Genomic DNA, 15,790 nt, shown 5'->3' with positions numbered 1-15,790 from the left:
AGATGTTACTGATGAATAGGGCTTTCTGTTTGGGCTTTGTTTTGTACATAAGTTGAACAGAATTTCTCTTTCACTCTATTACACATCACATCGGGACATCGGGTCTGGTGTGTGAGCTATTTATATTAACATGTTAATAGATGCTTTTCAGATGAATGATTTCGAATGTGCAATGACATTTGCCCTATGATTGCACCCTCGGTACACTGCATTTATTTCAAAGGAGCAGTGCTCATCCTTTTTGTTGTTTTGCATTTCTGGTGTCTTACAGAAAGATTGCTCTGACCCCTTCGATCTGAATGAGCTGCTGCAGGAGTTGCCAAGGAAACAGAAGGAAGAGTTATGGGAGAGACTGAGGAATTTAGTAAGGGCTGTTTTGATGGAGAATCCGGTGGAAGGATGGCAGCCCATTGACGATGACAGTGATGATGATATGGAGCTGGAGAGGAGTTCTGATCTGGTAATGATGGCCCTCCTTTTCCACTGCAAACACTTCCCAAGCTGTCATTTGAATTGTGAACACTCTTTTACTTTCTTTGAGCATGAAAAGCCTAAACTTTTGAGTATTTCCACAATTTTCTTTTCCGATAAAGCTCTAGAAACTCTTCGACTCCATCATGGTGAAATATTTTTCCCACAGGTAACTTTGTTCTGAAGTTCTAATCCTGTCTCTCACATTGTTCTGCACCTACTCAGGGTGCTAGTACAGTGTGCTGGATAATTCCAGGTTACTGTTGCACATTGTTAACTGCCATTTAGCGAGAATAGGTGGGCCTTTGGGTGCTCCGCTCCCTGCCTTCTTCCTTCCTGCACCTTGCCTACCCCCGTCTCCAGCTCCTCCTGCTGTTTCTCAGTTTTATTTGATCAACAATGCTCTTCCCTGCAACGTGTCTCCTCCCTTACTTTGTAACTAACGTTCTGTCTCAGCCACGCCTTGCATTGTAGCACTATGGCTCTGGAAGTGATTGCTATCATTAAGCATCCAAAGAAAACAACTTTGTATATGCATAATTATCAAAAAGCTTCTTATTGGCATTTGGTTTGGCAAAGGTTTTTGATTGGCATTTGTTCTGGAAATCTATGTGGGCATTGCAATAAGTGACAGACCCTTTTTTATATATGCAAGCTGGCTGAGATGTTTGGGTTTATGGGATTTATAAAGCGCATGGCTGCCCAGGAGCTTCTCAGCGCTGCCGAAAGGAAGCAGAGTGTGGAGAAGAGCATGAAGGGAGCAGCCAGGTCTTACGTTTTTTACCATCCATAGGTACAGACATGAAATAAAACTACTCTTCCTTTGCCATGTTATTGTTCTAGTATTCAAATAGTCTTCCTTTAAGAGCAGGCTTGTTTTGGTGGATGGCCCGCAACACCCGTAGATGAAATTTGCACTTTCTAGTTGGTATTTCAAATTGGAGTTAAAACATGTAAATCCAAATAATCATTCTACACAGTTACTAAAAACACTCATAACAAACGAGCATTTACAATGCAATGGTCTCGGCAGCATTAAAGGTAGAGCTATTGGCATTGCTCTTTTTTTTAATCATAAATAAATGGCATTGTCATTTACATTGCCAATAGCTTCATCGCGTGCATATGCGAGACCTATTGCATTAGCACCCACACACACAGTAAGTAGTAGAGTGAGAAGTTGATAGTGAGTAGGAGAGTAGTAAAGAGTATTAGAGAGCGCAACAGAGCTGTGTGAATAATAACAGCTGTGAGCCCGTGCCTGAGGTGCATCATCAGAGCTGTGTGAATAATAACAGCTGTGAGCCCGTGCCTGAGGTGCGTCATCAGAGCTGTGTGAATAACAGCTGTGAACACCTGCCTGAGGTGCATCATCAGAGCTGTATGAATAATAACTGTCAGCCCCGTGCCTGAGGTGCATCATCAGAGCTGTGTGAATAATAACAGCTGTGAGCACCTGCCTGAGGTGCATCATCAGAGCTGTGTGAATAACTGCGTCAGCCCAGTGCCTGAGGTGCATCATCAGAGCTGTGTGAATAATAACAGCTGTGAGCCCCAGCCTGAGGTGCATCATCAGAGGTGTGTGAATAATAACTGCGTCAGCCCCGTGCCTGAGGTGCATCATCAGAGCTGTGTGAATAACCGCGTGAGCCCCATGCCTGAGGTACATCATCAGAGCTGTGTGAATAACTGCGTCAGCCCCGTGCCTGAGGTGCATCATCAGAGCTGTGTGAATAACTGCGTCAGCCCCGTGCCGAGCTTGACTGCAGCCGATACTTCCATCCAGAAACTTAACTCTCTGTGCACCTACCCACACCAAAATATTAACCAACAGTGAAGCCCTGCACTCACACCTCACAAAACAGCTTTGCTCATTTAGAAGACGGACACACATTGAATTTCGAGCTTCTTCTGCGGTAATGGCAATTTCTATAAATTACTTTTGAATTCTGTTTTTCTACTCCCACTTTGATAGACCACCATCAATCACGTTGACCCAGCTCGCTGTCCCTGGATAACCCCCATGTCGTTGCTTTCCCTGTGCCACCCGGCCTGCGCCTCCTCTGCAATTACCTGGGGTGAGGCGTCGCTTCCCAACGAAAGGCAGAGGTGGTGGTGTTCCATGAGGCTGTTCCTCGCCGTGGGACATCAGACCGCACCGCTGCGGGGAATGTCCCCCAGGGGACCCAGGCAGCGGGCGCACCTCCTGCGCTTAGGGGACTGGGACTGGGGGCTAAGCAGGGCCTCGAACTCCATGGGCCGCTTCAGAGTGGCACCGCACGCCATGTCCGCAGCCGCTTACACCGAGCCCCTGGGCAACGAGAGAACGGATAGACGGCCGGACACAGTCAAGGGAGCTATCGGAGATAAATCCCCACGCAGCCCACTGCCGCCCTGAGCAGCACTTTCACGAAGAAACAGCAATGGCGTCTCTCTCCCGGCAGCCTGCCAACCATCTTCGATTGCTCTGCCATTACATTTGGGGCTTGTGCTGGGACTGAGAGCCGCTCGCACCAGCCAGTGACAGGGAGAGGAATGCCCTGTGCGCCGGGTGCCACGCGCAGCGCATCTGTCAACGGGGCACGGGGGCGCCTACGGGCTCCAAGAATGCTGCCTTCCGTGAAGGAAGAGAGCAGTTATCGGCGCGCGGCGGAGACGCTGGCGCCATGAGCGATACGAAACTAAAATGGAGACTGACTCACGCGCGCAACCAAATCCTAGGCGCGCGGCCAGCTCTTGTCTCTCCCTCTCCCATTCACAATGCTGCGCGCGCAGCTCTTGTCTCCGTTTGTCGGATTTTGTCGGCTGAAATGATCACTATAGTTCTCTGGCGAGAACGCGCTTCTCGCGTTTCTAGCCGAGACCTAAAAACGTCATAAAATACACAAAAGAATGGTGGTAAACCTCCACTCTTCTCACATGAATACGTTCCACTGTTTTACTCAATTGTTTAAAAAAGTAATCTAATTTCTTCAAACGATGGCCCAGGTAAATAAAGTGCAAGTGATTGCACGCCACCTTAGCCCGCTGAGAAGCAATCTATTACTCTGACAGCAATTGGACATTCCGACTATGTGTTACTGTAACGTGTGAAATTCAAATCAGCAGGTTCTTGATGCCCTGCATGTTCCATCCTACTCTGACTTGACCAAAAGTCTTTGTTGTCCACAAACCTAAAGCTCATAAAAGCCTTGATGGTACGTATGACAGATAGTGAGGTGTGCTCTGGCTAGTTTACATTAAATGTGCGCGACAGATCTTTGTATCAAAGGTAATATGGTTGTATGCTCAAGACCAATCCGTTGGAAACACAGTTGCATTATAGGAATCTGAACCATGAAAAATTGATAGTCACTTCAGAAATGTAAAACATATGCTCACATCACACATATATGGTGGACTTGTTCCTTTAATTTTACTTCAAGATGTTTGGCGAGCAACAGAACTTTCTCATTCCTAACAAGGACAATTCCTTTCAAGGTAAGGATGAATATGGGAACACTTGGTTGGGCAAGTGCAATTTGTGTTGTGATGTGTAATGTCCTTATGCAAAAGTCTGCTCAATGTGTGCTCCCCTGTCTCAAATGCATCTTCAGTTTTTTTTTAAATATGATTTTGCTTAACCTTTTGCCAAACTAATAGCCAGAAAGTAGCTACTAAAACGAGTTTGGAATCTCCTAGTAAAATTCAGTTATGTTGCTTGTTCTGGAACAGGGAGTCTTTGGTTGTTGGTAGATAGCTGATTTGAAAGGGGCTGCTTCACCTGTACTGCAGTGGATTATTTCACTATGTACTTGTGACAAACCCTTTTATTTTTTGTCGGTTAACATTCGATTAAGATTGCAAATAAATGTGCTAATGGCTGTAATGTTTGCGCAACAATAGATGCTGAACAAGCCAGTTTGGAAGGTTATTCAAAAAGTGTCTACGTAGTGAGGGTACACTATTTAATTGAAATTAGGAATACAGTGTTGAATTAAACACTTCAATAGCATTTTGTGTTTTTCAACCTCTGTATTTCTTTGTAACTTCTAGAAACAAACCATGGCTGTTTTTCATGGAGTGACGACTGTGGTTACTTATTCGGTTGCGGTGGTTGATGAAGATGCGAGCTATGAAGCACTAATGGAATGTGCTCTCATAATACATGGTAAGATGTACTTGGTTGTCCTCCATGATGTAATCCTAGTCTCGAGTTGTCTTATATCCCCAACCTTTTCAATATAATAAATTGCTCGAAGAGGGTGGAAGTGAAGAAGGAGCAAAGGGATAAGTAAAGAAGAAATTAACGAACTACAGGAGATGGAGTAGGAGGAATAAGTAGAGAAGAGACTGCACAGTGACTTAATTTGCCTCATTTTTGATCTGTGTTCAAATTGTGGCTTCCCACTGTAGAATGTTGTGTTCTGGACATATGCATGGAATTTGTGTTAAAAATATCCCAAAGATTATCAGGGGTAATTTCCCTCACACTGATTCATTAGTGTATATTTCTACTCACAGATTGGAATACCAATGCCATTAAGCATAGGTGCTGGAAAATAAGCATTCCTCAGGTAGCTGAGAAAATATGCTGAATAACCACAAAGTTGAAGGATTTAAGCGTTCAAAATATAGGTTTGTGTAGATTCACCACCTTGTTTACTCATGACAACCTACCCAAAAAAGCAGTAGCAAGACCATTTCAGAGAAGGAAAGGATAGGGGAGGGTGCATCTCCATATTAAATGGGAGGTGTAGAGTAAGGACTACCAAGATAAGAAATATTTCCCTTAGAGTAAAGAAAATGGAGGAGAAACAAATGTTTTTGCGCATATCTACCACATGAATGCCAGTAGTTTGTCTATGCAGACTGTCCATTGACGCGATGCCCATTTTTCATAAACGTCCATGGATAATCCCCTCAGATTTTGGCGCCTGCAAAATGGTCTGTGATATGCACTTTTACGCAATCCTCGTTAATGAGGCTCTTTCTCTCCCCTCTAAAAGCTACGTTCTTTAAAATTCAGGAGAAATCCTAAGGGCTGGGCATCAGAATTAAGCAGTTACTGAAAGAGAAAGAAAATACTGAGACCATTTTGTCACTATTGGATTTACCGATGTAGCTATTGCCTAATCTGCTCAACTGCTTGCCGGTGCCAAGCACCGGCATTTATTTCTAAACACTTGCACTAATTGATGATGGTCCACCACATGGTGGTGCTAAATATCTATTTTTTTTCTTCTTTTTTTGGGTGTTTACATTTTATAAGTACAATAACAAGTGACAGTCAACAAGTGCCATCAAGAAAAATGTTGCTGAGAAAAAACATGAATTGCACAAGCATATCTTTAATAGAGACATTTAAATAAGATGGTAAAACTGTATTAAAAAGTGGGTACCAACACATTGGATTCAAACACGGCATGGTTATTTCCTATAAATCGTTTAAGCAGTGATTGAGTCGGAAGAGTCCTCATTCCCGGCTGGTGAGGGTTGGTGGAAAGCTATCTAGTCTAAAGAATCAGCAAGAAGCTCTCCCCAGACCTCAAGGTCGTCTCTCAGTTTATCATCATGTCTACACATTTTCAGCCTGGCTTCCTAATATTAGGCCCACCTCACTTTTCTGTGTGCTTTACAAAAATAATAAAACTAGTAGGTCCAGGTCATCTTTACTGCTTGAGGTGACCTGAAATAGCCCAGACTGTCACAGTTGTATTGTGTGATGGTTAGTATTTGATAGTACCAGCTGCATTGACCTCCTGTGCTATACCCTGGGCCCTGACACTTGCATTTTTACAAATTGAGCACTATCACTAAGGGTAGAATCCACAACTGGGACACCCTTGTGGACACCACAGCAGAGCCCATGCCCATCTTTAGTTCCATACAGATCTTTTCCTATTATTTGCTGATGCCTTCTCTCACCGTCCTCTATTTTGAAAGGATGCTGCAGTTTTTCATATCCAACAACAAGGGGTGGTGATGGACAGAGTCTCCGAATCAAGCAGAATACTCTCACCCAGTCAAGAGATCAGGGCTAGATCCAACACCGTTTTTTAGCTCACTGCACCATCCCAGCTCAGAACCTGGCTATATGCAAATTAGTCTGTTCCTGTCCCAGTGCATGATGGGAACAGGGCAAACCAAACTACCAAGCCAATTCTTACACTGGGAAGGAAACAAGCTTCCGGGGACCGGTTTCTGGCATTTCAGCCGTCGTCGGCCCGGCTTGCTTGAATCCTGATGGTGCAATGAGCAAGGGATGGTGCAGTGAGCTAAATAACGGTGATGGATCACGCCCTGATCTTTGGACTGGGTAAGAGTGGTCTGCTTAATTCAGACACTCTGTTCATCACCACCCCCTTTTCTGAATCGTTTTTCACATCCAACATAGAAGTCCAGAACTCGTATCATCCCAGTTCTGGGTGCTGTCACCACCCTGTTGTCACCATGCATCCCCCTTAATAAGTAGAGTGACACCCTGGGATGATGGAGAGTTTCATTTTCCACCCATCTAAGCCCAGGTAGACTCAACAATATGAAGTATATACTCTTGGCAAGGAGATTTCTATGTGTTATGCATTACCTACCTTTTCCATAAGTTTGCAGTCTGACTTTTACCACTGTGAACCTCACCACCATAGACTGCCCGTGCGCTCTTTGTAAATGACTTTCAATAAAGCATGTTGGATTATAAAACAAATTGTATTGCATCAATAACTATGTTAGGTTTTTTTTAAAGGTATTTTACAGGTTTTACCAAAAGCTGAAGGAGCCCTTGAGCAGGCGATCCAGCATCTGTGTGTGGTCTGGTGGGAGAAAGGATTGGCTGGGAAGGAAGAAATGGGGAAAACCGCTTTTGTCATGCTTTTAAAGAAAAGCCTTACAGAAAATAGCACGGTATGTTGTGGCTAAGTAGATCTCTTGTGTTCATTATATGTTTATATTGGTTATGTTATATGAATTGAGCTGCAGGTGGCATTTGTATAGAGCTAGTTGAAGAATTTGGTGGTGTCCAAATGCATCAATCGTGTTTAGTTAAAGGAGAAAGAAGAATCGTAAAGCTTCAGGCCTGCTCTACAACTTCGAGTTGTACTGAAGCCTAAAAGTCTAAGTCTCGTTAAAGAAAGGAGATTGATATCAATGTTCAGAGGAATTTGAGTAATTTTTATTATGTGCTAGTCTAGATTTGTCAACTTGCATAATGTGGAATTATGCATGTAGTCAGCGGTTCAAGCAAACCCGTTTTGTAGGTCGCGTTTTGTACAAAGGCAACATTTGGAGACCTATGCAGGGAACTTGCATGTTCCCGGTTGCAAAGTGAAAAATATATATATATTCGTTTTATACCTGCACTCTCCAAAGTGCTTTCTTACAGTGGCAGAAAACATGCTGTTATATGAATAACTGGTTAAAAATGTGATCACTGCTTTCCCAGGTTTATCGAGTTAAAGGTGTGAAATGTTTACAAGCCATCGGCTTCTGTTTTGTGAATTAGCAAACTTGTTTTTGAGTTTTCTTGTGTATAGGATTAATGACACATCTTGAAGTAGTTGCCCTTTGAGACCACTTGAACACTCCAGTTTGCTGTATTAGATTATGCTAGGAATCCACATTTATCCCATGTAATTAACACATTTTTAGGTCTCGCCTGAGACCGTGTATACTGTCTCTTCGAGACATTTAGTTAGTGGTTTTTAAAAGTGCCACCAGAGGCTTTTGCTGGCTTCCAGCTTGCGTTCACGAGCGCGTGCACAGCTGCCATCTGTGTTTTTATTGCTGTAATCAGGCTCCTCTTCTCGCACTCCCCCTCCCTCTTCGTCGGTTTCATTTGGTCTCTTCTATGCTGTGAATGCTCCTGCTTCCACCAGGCACACGCACCATAAGTTGTCAGTGCATGCTTTCACCAGCCACACACACCACCAGCCGTCAGTGCACGCTTCCACCAGGCACACACACACCACCAGCCGTCAGTGCACGCTTCCACCAGGCACACACACCACCAGCAGTCAGTGCACTCTTCCACCAGGCACACACACCACCAGCCGTCCGTGCACACTTCCACCATTCACACACACCACCAGCCGTCAGAGTGAGCTTCCACTACCAGCCATCAGTGCACGCTTCCACCAGGCACACACACCATCAGTCAGTGCACTCTTCCACCAGGCACACACACCACCAGCCGTCAGTGCACGCTTCCACCAGGCACACACACCACCAGCCGTCAGTGCACGCTTCCATGAGGCACACACCCCACCAGCAGTCAGTGCACTCTTCCACCCGGCAAACACACCACCAGCCGTCAGTGCACGCATCCACCAGGCACACACACCACCAGCCGTCAGAGTGAGCTTCCACTACCAGCCATCAGTGCACGCTTCCACCAGGCACACACACCATCAGTCAGTGCACGCTTCCACCAGGCACACACCACCAGGCGTCCGTGCACGCTTCCACCAGGCACACACACCTCCAGCCGTCAGTGCACGCTTCCACCAGGCACACACACCTCCAGCCGTCAGTGCACGCTTTCACCAGGCACACACACCACCAGCCGTCAGTGCACGCTTCCACCAGGCACACACACCACCAGCCGTCAGTGCACATTTCCACCAGGCACACACACCACCAGCCGTCAGTGCTCACTTCCACAAGGCACACACCACCAGCAGTCGGTGCACGCTTCACCACCAGGCACACACACCACCAGCCGTCGGTGCACGCTTCACCACCAGGCACACACACCACCAGCCGTCGGTGCATGCTTCACCACCAGGCACACACACCACCAGCCGTTGGTGCACGCTTCCACCTGGCAAACACACCACTATGCATCAGTGCACTCTTCCACCAGGCACACACACCACCAGCCATCAGTGCACGCTTCCACTAGGCACACTTCCACCAGGCACACACACCACCAGCCCTCAGTGAACATTTTCACCAGGCACACACAGCACCAGCCGCCAGTGCACGCTTCCACCAGGCGCGCACACCACCAGCCGTCGGTGCACGCTTCCACTAGGCACACTTCCACCAGGCATACACACCACCAGCGGTCAGTGCACTCTTCAACCAGGCACACACACCACCAGCCTTCACTGCACGCTTCCACCTGGCACACACACACCACCATCCGTCCGTGCACGTTTCCACCTGGCATACACACCACCAGCCGTCAGTGCACGCTTCCACCAGGCACACACACCACCTGCCGTCAGTGCACGCTTCCACCAGGCACACACACCACCAGCCATCACTGCACGCTTCCACCTGGCACACACACCATCAGTCAGTGCACGCTTTCACCAGGCACACACCACCAGGAGTCAGTGCACGCTAGCACCAGGCACACACACCACTAGCCGTCAGTGCACGCTTCCACCAGGCACACACACCACTAGCCGTCAGTGCACGCTTCCACCAGGCACACACACCACCAGCCGTCCGTGCACGCTTCCACCATGCGCACACACACTACCAACCGTCGGTGTACGCTTCCACCAGGCACACACCATCAGCCGTCGGTGTACGCTTCCACCAGGCACACACACCACCAGCCGTCAGTGCAGCAGGCAGGCTCTTCTTAGAGCTTCTTGGTAAATATGTGTTTGATGCCTGGGAGGGAGTGGGTCGAGTTTCCTTAAACCATGCTGAGTATGCAGGTGCAGTGCATGAACTCCTGTGTGAGTGAGTCATGCTGCAAGTTCGGCGCATAGGCAGCCCCCACACCCCTGGGAATGACTGCTTCCTACAAACAGAATGGAAAGAACATTCAGAGCAATGAAAACAAGTTCATTTGTTGCAAAGAACTGTTAACAAAAACCATGTCCAGCTATTGTAGATCTGGCAACTTAAACAAAACAGCAACAACAAACAAGCATTGGCATAGCCAACAGGTCTCTCTTTTTGGACCCTATAACTATTTAGTTATGCAGCAGAATATCCTTGGTGCAACAACACGAACTGTTGCATGGCTAAACACTTATAAGGTCCCAAAGGCGTGACCTATTGGCTATGCCAATGCTTGTTCTCTTTTTCTTAAGTGGCATGTTTAGTCATTTGTGTACTATTCAGCAGCAGAAGGGAAACTTGATGTCTTAATCCACTTTAATTTAAAAAACCACATAGAAAACCGTAGGTCCGGGTACATTTTTCCTCATGCTCATTAGCCCCCTCTCACCGTTCTAACTACAAACCCTCCACCCACACAAGCTTTTATAGTGTAAACCCTTTAATATGACTGCAATCCAGACACTGATTGCTTGTAGGTGGTTTACATTTGCATTTGTGTCTCGAATTAGGCAGGGTCTGTTGGCTTAGTGGACTGATACGTCCACTGTGTGGGCTTGTGTTCGCTCTCATGGTCACAAGTTCAAATCCTGGCGGGACCACTCAGCCTTTCATCCTTCTGAGGTCGCTAAAATGAGTACAATTGAGTTGGGTAACATCAACCATCTGTTATTCAGCGCCAAGATACCCTTGGGTGAGCGTCTGCTTTACAAATACACATTATAATATCTGTGATCAGATCACACTAGTGCAAAAAAAAAAACAACGTTTAATTGGCTTCGCTTTAATCAAAGCTATTCACTTGCTTGTAAACAACTAGCTAAGTACTGAGGTTTTTTCAAGCACTTGGATACTTTCATGTTTATAGTGCTGTACAAATGTCTGTGGTGTAGGTATGGCTTAAAGGTCAGACGTTCTTTACAATTCTGCTTGTCTGACTCATAATGTGGTGCACAAACGTTCTCCCATATACCTGTCCCAGAAACAAATGATCTGCCCCCTTGGTAGCTAAGATATCCATATATTTAGGAAGCAGAAATTCCTCAGTACTTCTTTTGAGGATGTGCTCCACACCTCTTGAACCATCTCCTGCCATACCGTGTCCTCACCCTTTGTTTACTCCTTCACAAAGGAACTCCAGCTATTCTTATTCTAACAGTTCCTTGACTGATTTCCTTTCCCTTGCCAAATTTTACTTAGTTGCCCTCCAAACAACTGTTGTTGATGAGACAAACTGAATAACTGGCTGCAGTAGCTGCTTACAATATAAAAAACAATTCGTAAGAGAATTGGAAGCCCGAACCAAGGTGAGAGACTGACATTTCGTGCATTATGTGGTGGCGTACTTTGCATGTAACTAGAACCCCTGAAAATCTGTATTGGGAGAGTGCCAACTGGCATGTGAAAACTTAGCCACGCTGAGGCGTATGCCTGTAAAGCTTTATGTCAGCAAGGATAGGTGAATAACGGAATACAAATTGTATAATTCTGGACAAGAACAACAAAACTAAGAACCACAAAACTGCATTACTTCTATTGGCCTGCATAAGCTGGCAGAGGGAAATCACTATAAGAGCACGATGGGGCATAGAGAAGGATGGTTTAACCAGAAAGCACGTCCAAAATGTGATGAAAGGACAATTCATGGAAGTTAATATAACCCATTGTGTATCACCATGAATGTCTATTCACAAAATCTTCAATGTTGGACTTCAGGCCCCTTCTGCGAGGCTTTTGGTTATTTGTCACTATGCACTGCTTGGCGCAGTATGAATTGGGAGAATGAGCCTGTGATCAATGAATGGCAATTAGATTTGCTTGAAACACTACGTTATTAAATATTACATCTGAATGACCTGGTGGAACCATGTATGAATTAGCAAAAATGTGGACACACTTCCTGTAAATTTTGACAATGTTTACTGTTTGCTTCATTTGCTCTGTTATATAGGGGGCTGATCTGGGACGTCTTTGGCACCTCCACCAGGCGCTTTTTGTGTTTGATTATAACAGCTTGGAGAGTAATGAAGTAAAAGACTTGCTTCAGCAGTGCTTCATGAATATAAACCACGTCAAAAAAGAAGAGGTTTGTTGTCCTTTAATTTCTTTTTTACAATATGTCCATCGGAATGCATATAACCAAATAATGTTTTTCATCATATGTAAATATTTGTAGATGACACCACGTTGTGCACAATCATAATGCCTGCAAAAAGGCACACAGCAGATGTTCACAAAGCTTCAATCATCAAAGTTTGAATGCTTAAACGTTTTCATTCAGATTTTCTTCAGTGATTTGCATATGTTTTGCATTCAGCTAATGTCCCCTCAATATATTCTAGCCAAATGTTTTGATTTCCTTTAAAAAAAAAAAAAAATTTAAATCTCAACAGCACATGTTGTCAATAGAAAAATAAGAAGATTGTTTTTAACATTTTAAATGGTAAACATTTGTATTACTTAAGCAGTTGTAAATAAACAATAGCAGTTTACATTTTATCCCTGGTAAACCTTTCACCCTGATCCTGCCTTTCACCCTGATCCTGCACAGACAATCATGCCACATACATAATACATACACATACCATATAAAAACAGAATCTCTATATATGTGCAGAATACCTCTTTATAGGTGCTTTCAGGCAGTCCTCTTCATCCATTGGTCTGTTGCTTTATCCTTACCATTTTCTTCCACCCTCTACAGCTTTGACCAGTGAGTTGGCCCCCTTTAGCCATTGACTAACTTCACTGTGAGTGATGGTATTCTATTCTTTCACAAAGAGTGCATCCACACAAAATAGTTCCCTCCTGTACCAGCGATTACTATGTCAAAGTGTGCTTTGTGAGCCCAAAATATATTTTTGATTTTTAGCCAATGCTTATTTTGTATATTGGCAAATGCCCTGCAGTTGCTCAAAACGTACGTTTTACAGACACTAGGACACATCAAAATAAGCTTTCACATTGGCAAAAGGCTGGCTGTCCGCATTAGACCTGTTGACTATGCCAGTGCTTGTTCAGATTGTTTCAATTTCTAAATCAAACAGGAAGGAAAACGTTTCAGTAAAAGACTTTGTTTCTGTGCTACACGTGTCCAAATTAATGTCTGCATTCCCAGCTCATGTGTAAAAGACCAGTTTTGCAAGAGATTCCAGTTATTTTAAGTGTGAGGTAATGCTTTTGTGGGTGGTAGTTTGAGGGGGGAAAAGAATAGTACAGAAATGTGTTGGCCCAGACTCTGTGCATTAAAACGCACACCAGAGTAACATTTTTATGTGAATAGTGGTAATTCTGTTCTACCTTTCTTTAACCTGGTTCTAATAAACCACATTTGTTAAAAATGTGTTAAAGCAGGAGAGATTTTATAATCTATTAACTATTTGCTAGATATCACTTTTTGAAAGCTCATTTACAGAATACAACAGTCTGTTAATATTGAGTTTTTGAATGTATATTTCCTGAACAAAATAAGGTATGATTATGCTGATTTCTCCCCACCCTCTTCTCATCTATACATTGCCACTTCAGCAGCTGGTTAATTGCAGCAATCTCATGGTGCAATGAAGGGTGAATTGTATGCGCCTGTAACGGGACCTAGTTTGTGCAGCTTATTTCTGCCAATGGCAGCTTTAGTTTCACACCCCATTACAGAAGCAGCCGCCCTTTCAGTACTGTCTTACCATAGGTTAATTCAATGTCACTTACTGTACTTACAACGGTCATTCAGTATACAGTATTATAGGTACCTGCAGTTATTGAGTGATTTCCCCTTTTTCGAGATAGTTACAGCAGCTTGTTCAGTGCCTTGCCCTGTCAGTAGCTGCAACAGTTTATATTTTGTCAGAAGCAGCTACCACAGCATATTAATCGCCTTTATATTGGAGCAGCTTGCTCACCCTTCCACATCTTACTGGTCCACTCTCCGCAGTTTTTGAGCATGTTGACAACTGAGGACCTGATTTAGAACTTAGCGGATGAGTGTCTGCATCACAAATGTGATGGATGTGCTATCTGTCTTATTGCAGTTGGCTTGCGATATAATGCGGATGGGATGTCCGTCATGTTTGTGCTAGAGTAACCCATCCACTAAACTCTGAAGCAGGCTACAAATTTACACTGGCCAAAAACAAGGGGGGGCGCATGTATTTAACTGTGTGAGTGCAATTGATACATCACACATGGTTAGTCCTTTAAAGGACCACATACCTGCTGGCCTCTCTAGAGCCATGATTTCATGCAGCTAATGGTTGTATGGGCTTTTGAAAACTCGGTATAAAGGGCCAGCATTCTACACCTCTAAGGCACTTGAGACCTCCTGTAGAGGTTCAGACATTGCAATGCATATCTGCAGAGTGTTTGACTGTGCATGTCCACACAACCTTTTATGAGGCAATAGCCTCCGGCATCATATTAATTCAGTACTACAGTTGTTAAATGAGGCCAGTCCAGTAATATTTGGAAGTGCATTGCTTGTATGTAGAGAGATGTAGGATGAGGTGTTGAACTTCACATATCTGATAGAGACTATTAGCCGCAGATTCCCTCACGTAGAATAATCCCCAGGCGTGAGCCTGGATCCGTAAAACTTTTTGCCACAGCATCCCTGCGCGCCGGGGGGCGGGGCGGCATCACACGACCACTATTTTAAATTGTTAATAATAAATGTTACCAGTTTCAGTTTTTAACGTCTTTATTTCGAAGTTTTTCTTCATAAAAGACAAGAATATAAAATACATACACAAAACACATGACTAATATGTACAGATTTATACAAACAATTAAAATTTTTTCAAGAATCTTGTTTAAAAAACAATTAAATAGCATAGAAAGACGTTTGTCAATGTTAATACAGATATAAAGAGTCAATTCAGGAATGCTTCCCAAGAAAAATAGTTTAACAAGTTTGACACTCAGCTATTGGCTCTTCATAAATACATATGATATAATACAAGTTAAGAGACATATGCCCAACCTATAGGAGCCTTTTCCTTGCTTAAGAACATACTACATAAAAACCACATTACTGACTGGGTTAAAATGTAAACTTGACCCTTAATAAAAGCTATTCAAACAATTCAGTATTTGTAGAATAAGTCATATCTATTGAGGGCTGGTGAGCTAATACCGCCCCTTTCTAGCAAATAATTGGATGCTGCTGTAGATCTTGGTAGGGGGATGTGTGGGGTACACGGATAAAAATCATACAAATCCCAAATGGAGATGGGGCCGTCACCTTCGTGGGGCTGGGAGGATCGTAAGTAGGGGACGATGTTCCTATTCCTAAATTTAACAAGGATTAGGTCCCCAGGAATGTCCTTAGGTAGTGACCCTAACCAGCCCACCCTTCTAACACTCAGGATACCACCATCCTTATTGGGTGGCAGGGGTCTATTTTTAGCTAACCAGAAAATGACCTTGTGTAATAGGTCCTGATAACTCTCGGGTTTCCTGTGAGCGGGAACTGGTACTCCTGAAAGAACAAGCACAAAGGGGGCGGCTTCCGGAGGTAGGTCTATACGTGCTGTTCTGTTTGGCTCTGCTC

General features: G+C 44.3%; 1 protein-coding gene across 1 annotated transcript in view; it reads left to right on the top strand.

The window, feature by feature from the left end:
• The window catches only part of NCAPG2 (non-SMC condensin II complex subunit G2), a 431,039-nt gene that overhangs the window by 36,602 nt on the left and 378,647 nt on the right, over nt 1-15,790 (top strand). The window contains exons 3-6 of the mRNA XM_086941500.1: nt 272-460; nt 4,507-4,621; nt 7,196-7,353; nt 12,200-12,334. Of these exons, the coding sequence (XP_086797626.1) occupies nt 272-460; nt 4,507-4,621; nt 7,196-7,353; nt 12,200-12,334 (597 nt within the window). The remainder of the gene's footprint in view (nt 1-271; nt 461-4,506; nt 4,622-7,195; nt 7,354-12,199; nt 12,335-15,790) is intronic.

This window comes from Lissotriton vulgaris, chromosome 10, assembly GCF_964263255.1.
Source record: "Lissotriton vulgaris chromosome 10, aLisVul1.2, whole genome shotgun sequence".
In the NCBI taxonomy this organism is placed as follows: Eukaryota; Metazoa; Chordata; class Amphibia; order Caudata; family Salamandridae; genus Lissotriton; species Lissotriton vulgaris.
The sequence above is the reverse complement of the archived record's forward strand: the minus strand, read 5'-3'. Positions and strand labels throughout refer to the sequence as shown.